We start from the raw sequence: 20,584 nt of genomic DNA on the forward strand, positions 1-20,584 counted from the left end.
CAACTCTGTGGGCAAATTAAAGGCAGGTGAGGACATCCAGAGTTATGGAGGTCAGGCCATGTGTAGCGCCTTAGCGACTAGCAGGACTGAGTCAACAAGCCCCCCCCATCCCCCCCGAGGGCATGTGCTAAATCATGCCTCCTCGGGCGAGGCTAACACCACAGGAGCTGAGTGATTCCCAACCTATGAGGCCTTTTTTTAAACGTTGAGTTGTGATTAAGCGGCAGACGTATGTCGGGGGGTCAGAGGGAACGCAGGGGGAGAAGTGCAACCTGGTCCCCTCAACGGTGTGTTAGAACCATAAATCAAGATCTCGGTGACGTGTTTCTTTCATCTCGGGCCCCGTTGCCACGGTGTACGCGTTGAATCAAAAACACACACTTGCTGACTAACCGTCCCATCTGTGCCGACCATGCAGACGCTGCTCAATGAGCTGGACAAGAACACAGGCCGCTACAGAGACGAGGTCAACCTAAAGACGGCCATCATGTCCTTCATCAACGCCGTGCTCAACGCCGGAGCCGGAGAGGTCAGCACACCCCACACCTCTCAAGCATTAGGAGAACTGTATGCTGCATGTGAACTTAATGGGGACATGCTCTGCCCAATGGTTCATCTTTATTTATTACTTATATTACTGATTTGTTCTTCTGTATTTCTAGGACAACCTGGAGTTCCGCCTCCACCTAAGGTACGAGTTCCTGATGTTGGGCATCCAGCCGGTCATCGACAAGCTCCGGGAGCATGAGAACGCCACTCTGGATAGGTGAGACCCTGCCGAGCAGTCAGCTGTTCCTCTGTCCTTCCTTGTTGAGCGGGCTGAGGGTGCAGCAAATGCTCAGACTGTCATTTCTGCTCGTCCCAGGCATTTGGACTTCTTTGAGATGGTGCGGAACGAGGATGACTCTGAGCTGGCCAAAAGGTTTGATGCGGTGAGTGCCTTGAACACACCAATCGGTTTCCTCGTCTTTTCTACTCTGGTTGTGTGGCGAACGGAGCAGTGGTCACGCTTGATGGTCATGCCGTTTGTTTTGTTTGACAGACCCACGTAGATACAAAGAGTGCCGGTGCCATGTTCGAGCTGATCAAGAAGAAGCTGAGCCACACAGACGCCTACCCCAACCTCATCTCCATCCTCCAGCACTGCCTGCAGATGCCCTGTGAGTAGATGCAAGGACTTGTTCTGGGCCTTCTTTCATGAGGCTCAAATTCCAGGACGACTAAAAATCGGACTTTTTTTATTTGGGGTACTTGGAAAAACTCTAAAATTACAAACTCTTATTACGCAGACAAACGAGGCGGTGGCAGCCTGCAGCACTGGCAGCTCTTAGACCGGATCCTCCAGCAGTTGGTCCTCCAGGACGACAAGGGAGAGGACCCCGACGCCGCCCCTTTGGACAACTTTAGTGTTAAGAACATCATTCGCATGTAAGTGGAGCGCACGCCGCCATCGACCGAACAAGAACAGGGTCATTCTTTTTTAATTCATACGGGATTAAGATCATAGACGACCTCCGCAATGCTTCCAAATAACTCGAGGTCCCCCTGGTAGGACAGGGCTGTAGGATATTACTGTTACCGTAAGCGCACTGTCCTCCCAACGAGTGCTGCATGCCTGTTTTGTAAAAAGCCTTTTTAAAAGCCTCTTCTTCTTCTCCGTTGTAAACACTCTGCTGTCGTTTCTGGAAAGTCCTTGTGGTCAGGGCATCACTTCCAGCTCTGAGATGAAGATGGAGTGTGATATCAATGTGGGCTTTTTCTCAGAACGCTGCAGGCGGGGCTAGAAAGGCCGAGACGCATCAGAAGCATTTACAGCACACCGGTATTCACACGTGCAATAAGATCTGGTTCAACGCTCTCGGTCGATTATTTGTGGAGAGAGGGGGGGGGGGCTAGAATAGGCAGGAAGCCACGCTCCAAGGGTGAATTGGCATGAAAGCGGAAGCTGGACATCAAAAGGAAATAAAGGGCTCTGATCGCATTAAGCCCAGTCAGCCATGTTTAGGTGCGGCCGAGCACTCACGGCGTCACGAAGGCCAGGGAGATGTAATCATGTTATCATTATGACTTGGAAGTATGCGCTTTCTGTCTCCAAATGATCATCCACGTTTGCTGGGGGGCTTTGTGGTCTGAGTTTCACTGAATAAGAATGTTTTTGTTTTTTTTAATCAATCTGTTCTCCTGTTCAGAAGCCAAAGTCCACAGAGTAGGTGGTGTGATGAGACGGCATTCAGGGGCTGCGTCTTTACTCCCAACAGTTCATTTCAGTTTCTCTTTTCAGACGCTCTTTCTTTCCACTCCCCACTTTTTTTTGGGGGGGGGGGGGGGGGGTTGTTGTTGTTCCCTAAAGCAGGCTTTACATTATTGACGAATATGTTTAGTCTCAGTACGAGTCTGGGTACGAGAGCCCCATAAAACATGTGGCGTGGTAAACCTTGGCTCCCACTCACTCAGCTCAGCTTCTTTCCAGTGGCGGCGCAGAGAGCGAACTGAGACGCAGCGTCTTCAGCCCCCCCCCCCCCGGGGTGTCCATTACTGTCCATTACTGTCCATTGCTGATCCTTTGGCTTTACATTGCTGCCAGAGACTCGTCGCGTTTCCATAAACTCTCTTGGAGTGAATTACGCCTGGAAAGACCTGCATTAAACGGAGATTTCCTCATTGTTTTGGGCTGCGTGCCAACGGCCCCAGAACCTACAGCACCGGGTGGTTGGTTGGTTGGGGGGGGGGGACAACTGTTAAAACAACGAACACTCTTGTGTAGATCACGTTCCGCCGCGGCTGCGTGAAGGTTCTTTAATTGACCGGTGAACAATGACGCGATTGTGCTCGAGCTGTAATTAAAAGCGGCCCGGTTCACTCACACCAGCACAGACACTCATCAATGATCAATTTGCGTTGCCTCGTGTGCGTTGATGACGAGCACCTCTCTCGTGCTCTTTCTTTTTCACTGTGTGATACTCTGAAACGTGTCTGTTCCCCTCAACTCTAGCCACGGCTTCCACCGGTCCTCAAGGTTTTTCACTTTTCAAACTTTTCACCAGATAAATTCATTCCTCAAAAAAACTCGCCATTTGATCATCTTTGCAAAATCTCCCTTCACTTCCCTGTTTTTAACCCCCCCCCCCCCCCCCCACACACATTTGCCTCATCTCTAATATCAGCCGATACAACATCAGCGTAACACCTCTTCTACCTCGTCAAGCCTCCCGCTGAATCCACTGCCCAAAAAAAAAAAAAAAAACGTTTAATTGAATTTAACTGATTTTTGCAGGTTTTATTTGAGCACTAATGTTGTGTCATGCAGCTTCAGAAAACGGCTAAAACCTGCACCAACCCAGTCAAGATGCCTCTTTTACAAAATGGAAAGATTGACAGTGGACTGGGTTGGGCTGCAGTCGGCCCCCACGTGTGTTCCCGTGCTCACTTGTGTCCGCCGGCTTCACAGGTTGGTCAACGAGAACGAGGTGAAGCAGTGGAGAGACCAGGCCGAGAAGTTCAGGAAAGGTAAGACCCGTTCGGCACACTGCGCCCTGCAGGTGGAAAAGAGAAATGGCATCATGCTTTTAATTTTTTATATATATATTAGCCTAGAAATCACAATGTGCTTCTCTGTGTGGAGCATTTCATCATCCGACTCGACGGCGTTCGAACGCACTCGTTTCCCGTTTCAGATCACATGGAGCTGCTGGGTAAACTAGAGCGGAAGGAGCGAGAGTGCGAGACCAAGACCACGGAGAAGGAGGACATGATGAAGACTTTGAACAAGATGAAGGACAAACTCCAGCGCGAGGGAGTGGAGCTGCGCTCGGCTAGGGAGCAGGTCCTGGACCTGTCCTCGCGCATCAATGACGTCTCTGTGAGCAGTGCTGCTTTTTAATACTGAGTTTGAAATTGATATATTTATATCTATCTTCTTATCTAACTCCCGGTTTGGCATCATATGACCCTGTAGCTCTCTTGTGTTAAACTGTTTTTTTTGGGAGTGTGTTTTTTTTTATTGCATCTAGCTTTTCTGGTTGAATGTACTCATTGCAGATCATGTGGTACAAATATTGTGCATGATAACTTTATCTTTTACTTCCGTCTCTCCACCAACAGGGCGTCGGCATGTCTTTCCCGCCTCCTCCTCCCCCTCCCGGCGGCCCCGCGGCTCCGCCTCCACCACCTATGATGGGGGGCTTTCCTCCGCCTCCTCCTCCGCTACCGTTCAGCTGCCCGCCTCCTCCGCCGCCTCCTCCCCCACCGGGCGGGCCGCCTCCCCCACCGGGAGCCCCTCCGATTTTCGGAGTCCCGCCTCCTCCCATTCTCTCTTCATTCAACTCGGCGGCCAGCATGCGCTCCAAGTCCATCCCTCAGCCATCTCATCCCCTCAAGTCCTTCAACTGGGCTAAACTAGGAGAGGTGAGGGGACGACGGGGGGGGAAACATTGAAACTTTAATTTTCAAGACATTATGATGGTGTGAGTGTGGTCATTCTGAAGTATGAAGATATGGTCTGTTGGATGATTCAAGGCATCATTTCATCCCTGATTGGAAGTAACACATAAGTAGTACCGGTTCCCTCCGTCTTTTGAATATTAATCCCTCTACCCCTTTTTCAGAATGTGATTAACGGCACCATCTGGAACGACATCGACGACCTGAGAGCTTTCAAGATTCTTGACCTCAAGGACATCGAGAAGATGTTTTCAGCCTATCAGAGACAGCAGGTTTGGATTATTCAGCAAGTTGGATACTGTGTGTGTGTGTGTGTGTGTGTGTGTGTGTGTGGAAAAGGGCCAGTGTGTAGCATTTTGGGGCCTCTATTGGCAAAGATAACTATGTTTTCATTTGGATGTATTGAAACTAAGAATAGTTGTGTTTTCATTAGCTTTAGTTGCCGCAGTCTTGGGGGAACAAGAGAAGTCGGTTCCAGGATGCGACCTCGTTTAGATTCCGCTATATTCTACACACTGTCCCTTTTCAACATATATCGCTTGTTTTAAGAACTGTCGCAAGTGACATTTTAATTTATCCATTCTTTAACGTGTGGGGCGGATGTCGTAAGAGGACTGAGAGTGCCAAGGGTCCAGCTCCAGGCCAACACGAGCAGCTGCTCCCTGCTGAATGCCTCATTGTAGAATATGCCACTGAGCTCGAGCTTTGTCTGCAGAGGGTTAGTGTGAGAACTGGGCTACCGACTGGGGTCTTCACGGGCTCATGGATCAGGGCAACGCGGGGGGGGGGGGGGGAGTCACAACGCAAACGCACTTAAGTAAAGAAGAGATTGAACCACGGTAACTGTAATGGGGCATTTGCAGTACGCAGGCCTCGGGGGCGATACCACACAACACTTGGTGATTACTTCCCTCTATGCTACAAGCTAAGTACACATCACCTGTCATGTGATCAAATATCGTGCGCATACATCTTTTATGTTTTACTGTGTGGAGAGGGTTTCAGAGGGATGTCAATACGCCCTAATGAGTCTCTAGTCATCCCAGTGAGAATCAAAGGCTCAATGGAGGAGCGGTGCGTGGTGAAGTCCCTATAGGGGCATCGCCATTGTTGAATTCCTTTACAAGGTATTTTACGCCTAAAAGCCTCCTTACAGCTAAACGCACAACTTCTCTCTTCGGGCTTTTATTAAGGAGCAATGGGTCACCCGAGGCTGCTGCTGACAGTGGTTTACTGTGTGTATTTATTTATCCAGAGGAGGGTTTTATTGGCGCCGGCCGACGGTTAAACAGCGATCTCTATGGATATAGCCACATAAGAAAACCTGAGGCCTCACTGGCTTTGACAACTCGGTTCCATTCAATTCAACATTGCGTTGTTTATACATGGCATAATTGCTTTTTTTTTTTTCTTTCTTTCTTTTTTTTTTGAAGAGCCTGTCATCAGCCTTTCTTTCAGAATGGCCTTTTGTTTACGTTCGCCCTCTGTAGGATTCCTCCCCACACTTCATTTTTCATGCTCTTGTTTTTCCACGTCAAGGCAAACGTAGACTCAATCAAAAGAACACGTTAGAGCAATCGTGACCTCCTTAAGAACACAGAGACCGAAATAGAGCGCAGCTTTAAAAACTCTCACAGATGCAGATGGATTTCAGACTTTCAACATGGACTTCACGAGCCCCCGATGACTCGCTCAGTCGTTGTTAACGTTGTGTTCTTCCCAGCTTCGGCTTGTGGTGCGCATAGTTGTAGTTCTTTGCTCTAGCCAGCACTTTTTTTTTTCTTCTCTGCTTGAAGTGCTCATCTTTGCATGTGTTTTCAATTTTTTTTTGTTCTGTTTTGTTCTTTGTGTGTGTCTCTCTCTGCACTCTCCCGACTGCCTGGGCAGGACCTGCTCACTAACCAATCCTTCAAGCAGGTGAGTCAAAAGGTCCTCCAGCCTCTCTATCTCATGGCCTCCCTCCACCGCCTCGTGTAATCAATGTGTTGAATGCGTTGGTGGTTGTGCACACGGTGGTAAATGTGTTTTTTAGGGTTTTTTTTAAATCCACAAACTAAATGAAAATGACTGTCAATGCTGGAGTGTGTGGGTGACGCACTATGATAGCGAGCTGGGTATAAAACATGAAGGGGCTAGTCTCCACTTCCACTGCTGGCTTGTGGGGCGGAGAGGGTTTGGCGAGCCCGGTGATGAGCACCCCCCTCTCCCCTCCATCCCGGTGCCAACCTCCGTCCGTTGCCAGGCACCGCGGGTCAACGCAGGCATGGAAAAACAACACTTTCTTTACAAGCTGCATCTGTTTCACACAAATCACAACCTCAGAATTGTTTCATATATATATATATATATTTTCTTTTTTGAAAGCAGACTCTTACCATAAATAGAATGTGTGCTTTAACACGCAGCCCCGGACGGTTTTCTCAGACATGTATTCGCTCTCCCTGTGGAATGTGAATCCTACGCTGGCGTGAAACTCACAGAGCCGAGTGTTGCACAGCGTTTCCTGTTCCTCAGAGGTTTGCAGGCCGGTCTGCATCGTGTTGGAAGTTTAAAAAAAACTCCACATGACCTACTTTTTACTTTTTTACTTACACTGGCATGAATTTGTTTCTTTTCACTGCATTTACAAAAAAGTGTTTTCATACAGTTCAGGCTTCATAGGTTTGAATTAGACGTGCATTACGGCCTCGGAGACGGCAGAAGCAGGTCAACTACTGTATTTGACTGGAGAGCAACTCTTTAGTCGCAGTGATCAAACTGAAACTCTTTTTTTCTTTTCTTTTTTTCTTCTTCTGCTCCACATTAACACATTGTTAAATGCTTGGAAGAGGTTGTGTCATCTGCCAACCAGATAAAGAAGTCAAACAGATGTGATGACTGTGTGCAAAGTTAATCCGGATCTCTGTCCTCATCTTTCCGCAGAAGGAGACGGGCTCCATGGACGACATATACGTGAGCACGCGGAAGGTCAAGGAGCTGTCGGTCATCGACGGCAGACGTGCGCAGAACTGCGTCATCCTTCTCTCAAAGTACGGGTCCGGTCCAGAATTCTTAAATCATGCTTATTAACTATCCTTTAATTAGATTATCGTTGTGAAGAGATGCCCCGAGCACAGGCTCTGGGTGACCTTTGGGTCAGAGGGGTAGAGCTGTAACTGTCCGGTACGGGAGACGGGACATCTGCCAGTGTAACTGATCCACGCTGAGAGCAAACTGAGTCGTATTACAGACAGATGGCATTGTGTCTGGAGTAGTCTATTTTTAGTTACTATTTCAAGCACTATTAATCTCCACAAAGAAAATAGATTAGGACACATAAAAATACCCCCTCCCCTCCCGAGGGGCTTCAAGTCTGACTAAATCTGAACCGGAATCAATTAAAAACCCATCAACAATATGGTAGCCATTCGCGTGTCTCCTCACGGCGATGATCCCAAAGCCCTGTAGAGAATCTGGATCAATAAACAGACTTCCCGAGGCCCGTCTGCAGCTGGGTCTCTGGGTTGCTCTTGTGTCAATAGCAAATGACCCGTTTGGTCAATAAGGCCTCGGTGCGAGGACTAACAATGCTGTTGTTGATCACAAGCCGGGCACACTTAACATGGATCAGACGCACTGGGAACAGCCGGCAGTGCTCCCCGGGGGCCGGACTCTGGTCCAGAGTCGTGTTCAGAGTATTAGCATCAGTCCGCTTCAGTTGTCTGTGTTTGTTTGTAGTTCGATGAAAGGAATTAAATGAAACCATTCCTCCTCTGCAGGTTAAAGATGAGCAATGAAGAGATCAAGAGAGCCATCCTGGAGATGGATGAGAGGGAAGAGCTGGCCAAAGACATGCTGGAGCAGGTGAGGTCCATGGACGATCGAGTACTGTGGATGTAGTGGCAGAACCCACCAAGTGGGTTACAATGGGATTGGGAGAGAAGAATCAATGGTCTATTGTTGCCTTCAAAAAGGTTTGATAGGCAGCACTTGGCCCAGACTAAGTGATAATATATATTATAGATTTGAGTCATTTCTGGTAAAGAAGCAGAAAGTAACCACCAATGATGTTTGAGGGGCCGTGGGTCTTTTGAAAACACACTGGGTAAAGTCTAAAGACAAAAAACACAGGCAACTACCAGACTGGACAACGCCATTGTAGCGACCTGTCAATCACACAGTAGCCCCGCCCTCAAGCACAGCCTGCTTTACATCTATTTTACTAATTGGGTCATTTCCCCATAGACGAGTTATTTCTGCAACCAGAGGAGTCTCCCCCTGTTGGTCATTAGAGAGAGTGCAAGTTTAACGCACTGCCACATTGGCTCTTCACACCCGGTGGTTTCTGCCCTTAATCCACATGAAAAGAGCAAATGTTCTACACTGTTTACACTCATCTGGATTAACATTGTGGTCCTTGCGTCTTTGCAGCTGTTGAAGTTTATCCCAGAAAAAAGTGACATTGACCTGTTGGAGGAGCACAAACACGAGCTGGAGAGGATGGCCCGGGCTGACCGCTTCCTCTTTGAAATGAGCAGGTACACAGCACTGCGTTACCACACAGCACTCTGCTTCAGGTAACAACGTTGGCGTGCTAGCCTCCGATGTGGTGATGAAGAGCCATTGTCTCCGTTATAAAACAGACTACGGACAGAATCTGGAATGAAAGATTTCCAAAGGGAACAACATGCAGATTTAGTACAGAGTCAAGACGTAAGCCACTCCACCACAAATAGATCTTCAATATTACAAAACACGGCGTTGGTTCGAGGAGAGTGAGCTCTTTGAAGCAGCGCGGGGGGGGGAGGGGGGGGGGGGGGCAGGTGATGGATTCGTCATTTTGCTGTGAAAAGAAGTCACGGCTGCCCTTTGAGGGCTCCCGTCACATCAGAGGGTTTCAAACCAGGGCTTTGTTTAGTTTTTTTTGTCTGCATTCCATCCTTGCTCAGAATCTGTGCTATTTGTTCAAGTTAATTAAACCTTTTCATTTCCTTGGGTGAAATATTACCCTGTCCACTTTGTTTCCTTTTGACCGCATCTCCCTGGTCCCTTTTTTTGTTCACCATTTAATATCTCTAGTCTTTGAAAGGCCCACTCCCTCCCCCGGTCAACGTTTTGGTCAAGTTCAACAGCGAGGGAGTTGTGTACGATTGGGTGACTTCTAGCTTTGAACTTCCACTCCCCTGGACCCAAATGGGACTCATTTCCCTTTCTGGGTTTTTTTTTCATCAGAATTGACCACTACCAGCAGAGACTGCAGGCTCTGTTCTTCAAGAAGAAGTTTGCAGAGCGTCTAGCGGAAACCAAGCCGAAGGTTGAAGGTAAGAACAAAGTCATGGGAGGCTGAAACAAGGCGGGCAATATTCCGTTATCTGAAAGTGATAACAAGTATTGTCTGCTGAAGCCCGGTGTGTCCTCTTCCTCTGTGCCTTAGAGCTCCATGGTTTCCTTTGTAGTTCCTATGTACTATTGTTGCTGCCACAAATACTGACCACAGCACCAAATGTGTATTAATCCATTGCGAAAAATAGTCCCCAACAAATGGGGCACATCAGAATAATTGACGACCCCCCCCCCCCCCCCCCCCCGAACCTGTCATATAAGCAAGGCTGAGAAGAAATACACACTTAATACACACTCCGATAAAGGCGGCACGAGGAACACGGCTTGGAGGCAGCGACTATCTTGTTACTAAAATCAATCCAATGTATATACTCGACGATTACATGAAGCGCGCGCTGTGCAGAGGCGCTAAGAAGGAAAGTGGAAATACATTTTTAAGTTGGTTCACATGCCTAGAAACCAAGAAGTGTTTTAATGCATTTTAAATGTCATCAGCTTCGACCGACGCCTTTCACCACGACTTGAGAGAATCCTTCTGTCGCATCTGTGAGAGCGGGGGTCCAACTGTGTGTTGGTCCGAGCCTCCAGGTTGCCATGCTTGTCTGTCTGTCTGTCTGTCTGTCTGTCTGTCTGTCTGTCTGTCTGTCTCTCTCTCTCTTAGTCAATTCAATTCAATAGGCTTTATTGGCATGAATGTTGCAACAACAATATTGCCAAAGCACGAGACGTAGCAACACAAAAATATATACAATTCATACGGATAATAATAATAACAATATGACAGAAAATATACAATTCATACGGATAATAATAATAACAATATGACAGAAAATATACAATTCATACGGATAATAATAATAATAATAATATGACAGAAATAATTACATTGAAAGAAAATACAGTTGTGTTTCTTGGAACACAATAAAAGGTGTGTGTGTGTGTGTGTGTGTGTTGCTCACTCACTGTCCCTCAGGTTGTATCATGACAGGACATAAGGTGGAACAAGGTGGGCTGTGTTTCCTTCTCCTAGGAGAATTCTTAGTTGGGAGGATTCTCCCAGTTCTCTGAAACCTTTGATCTGGGAGTCGAGCCGGTCCAATAAAGTCCGTCTGTATTCTGTATATTTATCACACTTGAGGAGGAAGTGCATCTCTGTCTCAACCTCACCTGTCGAACAGTGACCACATATTCTGTTTTCTTTTGTCTGCCTTTTTCGATTGCCAATTGGTCACTGAGCCTGTACCTGTCTGTCTGTCTGTCTGTCTGTGGTGGTCACTGAGCCTGTACCTGTCTGTCTGTCTGTCTGTGGTGGTCACTGAGCCTGTACTTGGTCAGGATCTGTCTCTGCTTCTTACCCCAGATATTCTGCCAATTCTCTCTCTCTCTTAGTCTCTCTCTCTGTCTCTCTCTCTCTTAGTCTCTCTCTCTCTCTCTCTTAATCTCTCTCTCTCTTAGTCTCTCTCTGTCTGTCTGTCTTTCTCTCTTAGTCTCTCTCTCCGTCTCTCTCTCTCTGTCTGTCTCTCTCTCTCTCTGTCTGTCTGTCTGTCTGTCTCTCTCTCTCTCTCTTAGTGTCTGTCTGTCTGTCTGTCTGTCTGTCTGTCTCTCTCTTAGTCTCTCTCTCAGTCTCTGTCTGTCTGTCTCTCTCTCTCTCTTAGTCTCTCTCTGTCTGTCTGTCTTTCTCTCTTAGTCTCTCTCTCCGTCTCTCTCTCTCTGTCTGTCTCTCTCTCTCTCTGTCTGTCTGTCTGTCTGTCTCTCTCTCTCTCTCTTAGTCTCTGTCTGTCTGTCTGTCTGTCTCTCTCTCTCTTAGTCTCTCTCTCTCAGTCTCTCTCTGTCTGTCTGTCTCTCTCTCTCTCTCTCTCTGTCTGTCTGTCTGTCTGTCTCTCTCTCTCTCTTAGTCTCTGTCTGTCTGTCTGTCTGTCTCTCTCTCTCTTAGTCTCTCTCTCAGTCTCTGTCTGTCTGTCTCTCTCTCTCTCTCTCTTAGTCTCTCTCAGTCTCTGTCTGTCTGTCTCTTAGTCTCTCTCTCAGTCTCTGTCTGTCTGTCTCTCTTAGTCTGTATGTCTGTCTGTCTCTTAGTCTCTCTCTCTCTCTCTCTCTCTCTGAGCGTGAGCGCGGAGGTTGTGAGCTGAGAGCATTGTTGTGTGAGTAGATGGTGTTTTTTGTGTGTTTTTCTTGGTGAAAGTGGTCGACAGAGAGTAGTGTATGCTGTAGTATCACCTGGGTGTTGTGTGGTGTTAGGCCTACTGTGTGTGCGAGGGGGTTTTCTGTGTGAGTGTTGGCGCAGCCGGCCGGCTCGTGCTGGCGGCGTGCTACACAGCGTGCTAACGGCGAGCTAACGGCGTGCTACACAGCGTGCTAACGGCGTGCTACACGGCGGGCTAACGGCGTGCTACACGGCGGGCTAACGCGGTCTCAGCTGGTTGACGCGGAGACACGGTAGCGTGGTCGTGATTTTTCTCGACAGCGTGGAGGTGAGCCTAGTGGCGGAGAAAGGCATCGTGGTGAAAGGCACGGTGGTGCCGGTTCTGCCGCTGGTAACACCCGCGGTCAGGGTCACGGTGGACAATGTGCCTCCGTTTATTAGGGACGAGGTTTTGCTCAGTGAGCTGGTGAGACAAGGGCAGGTGGTGTCGCTCCTCATGGTCCTGAATAACTTTGTGATCAGGACCAGAGTCGAGAACTTTGACTATGTGTTGTACGTGACCTCTGGAAACGGGAAGTGTTTCAGGTGTGGACGAGAGGGGCATCAGGCCAGGGACTGCCCAAGTAAGAGGTCAGCTGAGCGGGACGCTTCTAGTGAAGCGGCTGCTGAGGGCCAGAAGGGTCCTGAGGGGGTCGGAGGGGACTGGCAGGAGGCACAGGGAGGACAGGGGGAGACGGGTGGGGCCCAGCAGGGTGAAGAGAGGGTCCAGGATGGGCTGGGTGGGGCCCAGCAGGGTGAAGAGGGGGTCCAGGATGGGCTGGGTGGACAGGGAGGGACGGGTGGGGTTCAGCAGGGTGGGTGCTGGAGGGAAAGAAAATTGTGTGCAGGAAGCGAACCATGAGGTTGGCATGGAGGAGGGTGAGGAGGAGCTTCAGGCTCACCGTTTGAAGAGGAAGAGGAGGGAGGAAAGGGAAAGTTCACAGGCGAAGAAAGGAGCTTTGGGAAAAGGGGACGGGGAGTCTAAATCTAGTATGGAGGAGGACTATGATTCTGAATCTGGATCCTCTGAGGGCAGTGATTCCCCAAGAGGGTACAGTCTTGGCAGAGTAAAGTGGTTTCTCCATGATAAGAGGACCCGGAAGGGAGTGAGGACAGAGGAACATTTTTCCAATATAGAGAAGCTCTCTAGCTCTATTCAGCGCCACATGGCCGGTGATGGGAGGACAGGCTTTACGCCTAAGGAGCGCCTCGGTCTGGGAAAAATAGTGCAGGAAATTGAGGAGCTTTCATTATGGTTCTCCAAAGACACTTCTCTGCTGGGCTAAATGCTTTCCTTTTGTGGGGGGCGGCTCTCACATCCCATTATCAGCGGCAGCGTTTTCTTTGCGAGTGCTGATGTTGTGTGTGAGCCCGGCGTGTGCTGTGGGCGGCTTGTATTCTCTGACGCACGCCACTGGAAAGAACCGCGTGAGCAGAGGAACAATCCTGTCAGTTGGAGGCCTCCAGAACCTTTTTGTTGTTGGATCTAGACTCCACTGTTCATCCTCTTATTATACCCCCATTACTTTCTCTTTTACTCTCGATGGCGTTTCCCCCCGAACCACCCGGCATGTTCAATCGAAGCATTTCGTAAGACAAGCGTGCAGTGGGGCTCGCCAAGCTCTTTCCCCAGCAGAACACTGTTAGCAGAGCCAGAGGAACGGTTCCCATGCTGCATCGCTGCAGAAAGGACTTTAACGATGGCAACGTGGGTTCTGTTAATGGCTTTCACATTCACATTGGGGTTTTTTCCTTTGGAGCCGGGGAACCACCTGCACTTTGCCAGACAAGTTGTCTGTTCTCTGTGGGGGTGTTGGGAATACTTCAGTTTCCATGGAGGAACAGAATGGGGGTTCCTTATATATTATATTGATGCACTAAGCAAAGTGCACACACATCAATCACCAACTATATGATCTCTCCAGCGGCTTCTCTCTCTTTCCGCTCGCCCCTCCAGCCCTCCTGAGCGCGTCCAGGGAGGTGGTCCGTAGCAAGAGGCTGACTCAGATCCTGGAGGTGGTGCTGGCCTTCGGCAACTTCATGAACAAGGGCCAGCGAGGCAACGCCTACGGCTTCAAGGTCTCCAGCCTCAACAAGATCGCTGACACCAAGTCCAGCATCGACAGGTAGGCCGGGTTACTCTTCTTTCTTCAAGGACCGCGATGAAAACGTGTCCTCACTTTCCCAATGCTCGATGTTATAAATGTGCTCCGTTTAGGGTCTCAGAAATCTGGAGGGTTTCCATGACGTCAAATGGTCAAAACGGACACAAATTGGACCGTTAGCTGCTGTCGCCATGTTGAGAGCCGCGTGGAGGCAATCGCTCAATCAGAGACATTCTATGAATTTCTAATTTAGGGCCTTATTAAAACTTACAAAATGCCCCATCAACATGGTCCTTATATCCCTTGATCTTCTGGATTGTTGTAGACCATGTATAGCAACACCACCACATGGTTGTATTTCTAAAAAAAAACACCAATATCCTCGACCCCTGTTGTTGTTGAAGTGCTTTTTGTCTCACCCCGTGACTGACAGGAACATCACCATGTTGCACTACCTGATCATGATTGTTGAGAAGAACTACAACGACACGCTGCACATCCAGGACGACCTCAGCAGCGTGCCGGAGGCGGCCAAAGTCAAGTGAGTGCACGCGGTTTGCTGTGGGGGCCAGACCGGATCACCGTTCCCTTGTATCTGTTGTGATTTATAAATACTCAATCTGAACAGTGTCCTCTACATACTGTATACTGCAGGAGACATATGGTCAGCAGCTGATGATGTGTTTCTGTCCCTCACCAGTTTGTCGGAGTTGGAAAAAGAGGTGCACAACATGAAAAGTGGACTGAAGGCTTTAGAAGCGGTGAGTCGTTGTGTGTTTGTGTCACGTTCCCTTCCAGCCGGTTCAGAGAATGGACGGCAGGGCGAGGTGTTTAAATGTCCCACACTGAGGCGGAGGAGCGCACTTTGCACTCACAGAAACAAAGGCACCCACACATATTGCACTGCACAGAGATCGACTGTGTTTCTGTACGTAAAATCAACGCCGCTGAGCGGACTCTCTAACTCTCAGGCTCTCTGGCGCTCTGACTCTCTGGCGCTCTGACTCTGACGCTCTCTGACGATCTGACTCTCTAGCTCTCTGACGCTCTCTGACGCTCCGACTCTCTAGCTCTCTGACGCTCTGACTCTCTAGCTCTCTGACGCTCTGACTCTCTAGCTCTCTGACGCTCTGACTCTGGCTCTCTGATGCTCTAGCTCTCTGACGCTCTGACTCTGGCTCTCTGATGCTCTAGCTCTCTGACGCTCTGACTCTGGCTCTCTGATGCTCTAGCTCTCTGACGCTCTGACTCTGGCTCTCTGATGCTCTAGCTCTCTGGCGCTCTGACTCTCTGGCTCTCTGATGCTCTAGCTCTCTGATGCTCTGACTCTCTAGCTCTCTGACGCTCTGACTCTCTAGCTCTCTGACGCTCTGACTCTGGCTCTCTGATGCTCTAGCTCTCTGACGCTCTGACTCTGGCTCTCTGATGCTCTAGCTCTCTGACGCTCTGACTCTGGCTCTCTGATGCTCTAGCTCTCTGGCGCTCTGACTCTCTGGCTCTCTGATGCTCTAGCTCTCTGATGCTCTGACTCTCTAGCTCTCTGACGCTCTGACTCTCTGGCTCTCTGATGCTCTGAACTCTCTGAATTTGTCTCCTTCTTCTCCGAGTATACGTACAAAACCTTTCGTGCTTTTTCTTCATCCTCCAGGAGCTGCAGTACCAGCAGAGCCGGACGCGGGAACGCGGGGACAAGTTTGTAGCCGTGATCGGCGACTTCATCACCGTGGCCGGCTTCAGCTTCAGCGAGCTGGAGGACCAGCTGAGCGAGGCCAAGGACCAGGTAGAGAGCTGCATGAGTTGTACAGCGAACCGGGTTTGTGAGAGACTGAGTCCAGATGTCCATGTGGGAAACCTACTGTGCATCCCTCTCAGTCCGGCGTGATGACATCAGCAGCGGCGGGGGGGAAGCCTGCTGACAGAACCCCCTCTCGTCTTTCTTTGTGCTCGTCCCTTTGAGTTAGCAATATCCACACTCCCCTTCTTCCTACTACTGGGACGAGAGGCCTTTCGAACCTCGCTGGCTCATGAGTTGATTAATGGGAGGAAGCATGCGAGCCGAAGACATCAGCGGGCCTGTGGGAGTCCCGAAGTCAGACACGTCCAAAAGATTTATGCGCCCGTGTTATTTAATTTGCAGAACTGTTGGAGCTGCGCTGCACATTTAGCATCCAGATGCTGACACGGTAGAAGCTTTGATATGTCAGGCTGCTTTTAACACAAATCACATCCTCCTCTATTATGAGGCCCAGTCCTCTTCAGAAAATAATTAACATGATGTTGCTAAATGCCCGAAAATTGCTGAAAAGTGTCCAAAAGGATCGACAGATTTTGAGAGAGACAGAGAAGAAGACAGGAGGAAAGGCCCTTGGGTTTGATGTAGAGCACCCCCCCTTGCTTAATTATTTGTTTGAGGAGGAGGTCGTTCAAAAAACTCTGGAAAGCAGGCCAGTCGGGACGTCATGGGAACAGAACGGGAGGAGCACACCGGTTACTGCTGTGAAACAAAAGAACCTGTGTTCACCGGCCTTGTGCGTGCGTGTATGTGAGAGTGTGAGAGTGTGAGAGAGAGTGTGTGTGGGGATTCTGACTCATCAACTCGATGCTTGTCTGAGGGTTTCCAGTGGAATACAGATCTGGAAGTGTGGGTTTGGGTCTTGAGGTGGAGGAGAATGACTAAACAGAGGAAGGCAGTCCAGTAAGGCTCATAAATCTCCATGGCAACAAGTGTGTGTGTGTGTGTGTGCGTGTGTGTCTGCAAGAGAGGCACACACACACAGACACAGACACACACCCTCGCCAGACACTACTACAAACATTACAAAGGATTACAGTCGTCCAAGGTCATGGGGGTTACTGGGACAGAGGTTTCCAGAGGACAGGAGGGATTTCTTTCCTCTTATACGGAGAGATCGGTCGGGTTTATCCTTCACAGTGCAGCCACGTATCGGCATGTGCTCAGGCAATACACGATCTATCTCCAGCCAAGGGCAGAACCGGCACAGGAGCAGAGAAACGTGTACTGCTGTGGGGGGTTAGTTTGTGTTCTAGTGTGACCGTGGTTAGTTTGGGTTCACACAATGGCACAAAGCCCCAATGGAGGCTGCGGTAGACCAGCATCCCCCTGTGAGGTAACCGTCTGGTGGCTCTGAGGGAGAACAGATGGACACAGCTGATTTCACTTCCCTGTGAGAAACATCTGTCCCACAGCAGGATCGCTCTGTGAAAGTATTCTTAATATGGCGCACCCTTTAAGCCCCATTCCCTCACTTCAGCTGGAACTGTGGTGAAAGTGTTGTGGATGGGTGCATAGCGGATTGGGCTAGATGTGCATAATGTACCTTCTTTGGCCAACATTAGATTGTTGCACAGCGAGCAGACATCTTTAGCTTTAAAGACTATAGTTGACGGACCTGTGAGAGCGTGTTGCTGAGATCGAGAACAAATATTCAGAAGATTAGATTAGATTTTACTTTATTCATCCCCAGGGAGAAATTTCTTCAAGCAGCAGCAAAACCTTTTTACAAATATAAAATAAAATGAAAATAGTTATATTGTATGTTACATTTAAGAATTTAAATACCGGTAATAAAGGAAATGAAAATGTAAAAAATAAAATAAAAATGAAGTGTATACAGTGCATCTAAATATAAAGTGAAAGTGGTGCAAGGTTTATTGATGTTCAGTTTGAGGGGGATTTGGCCAAAGGAGATTTATTATAAAGTCTAATAGCAGTGGGCAGGAATGTTCTCCTGTATTAGGGATGTTCTCCTCCACCATGTCCACATCCTCCTCCTCCACCATGTCCACATCCTCCTCCTCCACCATGTCCACATCCTCCTCCTTCTCCACCATGTCCACATCCTCCTCCTTCTCCACCATGTCCACATCCTCCTCTTTCTCCACCATGTCCACATCCTCCTCCTCCTCCACCATGTCCACATTCTCCTCCTTCTCCACCATGTCCACATCCTCCTCCACCATATCCACATCCTCCTCCACCATGTCCACATCCTCCTCCTCCACCATATCCACATCCTCCTTCACCATGTCCACATCCTCCTCCACCATGTCCACATCCTCTTCCACCATGTCCACATCCTCTTCCACCATGTCCACATCCTCCTCCTCCTCCACCATGTCCACATCCTCCTCCACCATGTCCACATCCTCCTCGTCCTCCACCATGTCCACATCCTCCTCCTTCTCCACCATGTCCACATCCTCCTCCTCCTCCACCATGTCCACATTCTCCTCCTTCTCCACCATGTCCACATCCTCCTCCACCATATCCACATCCTCCTCCACCATATCCACATCCTCCTCCACCATGTCCACATCCTCCTCCTTCACCATGTCCACATCCTCCTTCACCATGTCCACATCCTCCTCCACCATGTCCACATCCTCCTCCACCATGTCCACATCCTCTTCCACCATGTCCACATCCTCCTCCTCCACCATATCCACATCCTCCTCCACCATATCCACATCCTCCTCCACCATGTCCACATCCTCCTCCACCATGTCCACATCCTCTTCCACCATGTCCACATCCTCCTCCTCCTCCACCATGTCCACATCCTCCTCCACCATGTCCACATCCTCCTCCACCATGTCCACATCTTCCTCCTCCACCATGTCCACATCCTCCTCCTTCTCCACCATGTCCACATCCTCCTCCTCCTCCACCATGTCCACATTCTCCTCCTTCTCCACCATGTCCACATCCTCCTCCACCATATCCACATCCTCCTCCACCATGTCCACATCCTCCTCGTCCTCCACCATGTCCACATCCTCCTCCTTCTCCACCATGTCCACATCCTCCTCCTCCTCCTCCACCATGTCCACATTCTCCTCCTTCTCCACCATATCCACATCCTCCTCCACCATGTCCACATCCTCCTCCTCCACCATATCCACATCCTCCTCCACCATGTCCACATCCTCCTCCACCATGTCCACCTCCACCATGTCCACATCCTCCTCCACCATGTCCACCTCCACCATGTCCACATCCTCCTCCACCATGTCCACATCCTCCTCCTCCTCCATCATGTCCACATCCTCCTCCTCCTCCACCATGTCCACATCCTCCTCCTCCTCCATCATGTCCACATCCTCCTCCTCCTCCACCATGTCCACATTCTCCTCCTTCTCCACCATGTCCACATCCTCCTCCACCATATCCACATCCTCCTCCACCATGTCCACATCCTCCTCGTCCTCCACCATGTCCACATCCTCCTCCTTCTCCACCATGTCCACATCCTCCTCCTCCTCCTCCACCATGTCCACATTCTCCTCCTTCTCCACCATATCCACATCCTCCTCCACCATGTCCACATCCTCCTCCTCCACCATATCCACATCCTCCTCCACCATGTCCACATCCTCCTCCACCATGTCCACCTCCACCATGTCCACATCCTCCTCCACCATGTCCACATCCTCCTCCACCATGTCCACCTCCACCATGTCCACATCCTCCTCCACCATGTCCACATCCTCCTCCTCCTCCATCATGTCCACATCCTCCTCCTCCTCCACCATGTCCACATCCTCCTCCTCCTCCATCATGTCCACATCCTCCTCCTCCTCCACCATGTCCACATCCTCCTCCTTCTCCTCCACGATATCCACATCCTCCTCCAGCATGTCCACATCCTCCTCCACCATGTCCACCTCCACCATGTCCACATCCTCCTCCACCATGTCCACATCCTCCTCCTCCTCCATCATGTCCACATCCTCCTCCTCCTCCACCATGTCCACATCCTCCTCCTCCTCCATCATGTCCACATCCTCCTCCTCCTCCACCATGTCCACATCCTCCTCCTTCTCCTCCACGATATCCACATCCTCCTCCAGCATGTCCACGTCTCAGCGTGAAGATATGTGGCTTGTGAAAATGTGGCTTGTGAAAATGGGCCTAATATTAACTTTGGTGACTGGCGCAAAAGCATCGGGCGTAGTCCGTGTTCACTTCTCCCATTGGAGTTAATAGAATCTGACATGACGCACGTCTCCTGAAGGGGACGGGGCAGTGGTGAAATACAGGAAGCTGACCGAATGTTTACCATGCTCACCATTTGCTGTCGATAGTTTCCACAGATATCGGGTCACAGAGTTTTGCACAAATAGAAATTCTGACCTGATGATGGCGCCAGAGGGGAAAAAGCAGTGAGATCACTGCAAGACAACGAGACCAAATAGAAATGGCAACCCGTCCGACAGTTGTCACTACGTTTCTCAACTGTAAATGTCAGTAGGGATGGGCCTGTGGTCGCTAATGGATGAAAACACTGTGACCTTTTAAAAGTGCCGTTGGATTCCAACAGCATCTGGTTTTTGACCGCGTGACCAACAAGTTTCTTCCATGCTGTGGGCAACGAGCGGATCAAAGCTATGCAACACAAAGGATCCTTTTTCCACTTATTACCCACTTGCCCTCTTTCATTGAACCCACCAGCTGCGGATCCACAGTACTTTACCCATGACACCATCACACCGGCATCAAGACCACACTGATTTGTGC

The 20,584-nt window shown here is 49.6% G+C and overlaps 1 protein-coding gene across 6 annotated transcripts in view; it reads left to right on the forward strand.

Annotated features, from left to right (window-relative positions):
- The window catches only part of daam2 (dishevelled associated activator of morphogenesis 2), a 91,677-nt gene that overhangs the window by 66,367 nt on the left and 4,726 nt on the right, over nucleotides 1-20,584 (forward strand). For 5 of the 6 annotated variants that reach the window (XM_034525160.1, XM_034525163.1, XM_034525161.1 and 2 more), the window contains 18 exons: nucleotides 419-529; nucleotides 663-766; nucleotides 866-932; nucleotides 1,043-1,160; nucleotides 1,290-1,428; nucleotides 3,449-3,507; nucleotides 3,675-3,859; nucleotides 4,102-4,404; nucleotides 4,605-4,712; nucleotides 6,328-6,357; nucleotides 7,363-7,469; nucleotides 8,199-8,283; nucleotides 8,851-8,957; nucleotides 9,652-9,740; nucleotides 13,899-14,067; nucleotides 14,480-14,587; nucleotides 14,747-14,807; nucleotides 15,695-15,826. In XM_034525160.1, coding sequence (XP_034381051.1) covers nucleotides 419-529; nucleotides 663-766; nucleotides 866-932; nucleotides 1,043-1,160; nucleotides 1,290-1,428; nucleotides 3,449-3,507; nucleotides 3,675-3,859; nucleotides 4,102-4,404; nucleotides 4,605-4,712; nucleotides 6,328-6,357; nucleotides 7,363-7,469; nucleotides 8,199-8,283; nucleotides 8,851-8,957; nucleotides 9,652-9,740; nucleotides 13,899-14,067; nucleotides 14,480-14,587; nucleotides 14,747-14,807; nucleotides 15,695-15,826 — 2,082 coding nt within the window. The remainder of the gene's footprint in view (nucleotides 1-418; nucleotides 530-662; nucleotides 767-865; nucleotides 933-1,042; nucleotides 1,161-1,289; nucleotides 1,429-3,448; nucleotides 3,508-3,674; nucleotides 3,860-4,101; nucleotides 4,405-4,604; nucleotides 4,713-6,327; nucleotides 6,358-7,362; nucleotides 7,470-8,198; nucleotides 8,284-8,850; nucleotides 8,958-9,651; nucleotides 9,741-13,898; nucleotides 14,068-14,479; nucleotides 14,588-14,746; nucleotides 14,808-15,694; nucleotides 15,827-20,584) is intronic. The other variant, XM_034525165.1, reaches the window with a different exon arrangement.

Source organism: Cyclopterus lumpus, chromosome 22, assembly GCF_009769545.1.
Source record: "Cyclopterus lumpus isolate fCycLum1 chromosome 22, fCycLum1.pri, whole genome shotgun sequence".
Classification (NCBI taxonomy): Eukaryota; Metazoa; Chordata; class Actinopteri; order Perciformes; family Cyclopteridae; genus Cyclopterus; species Cyclopterus lumpus.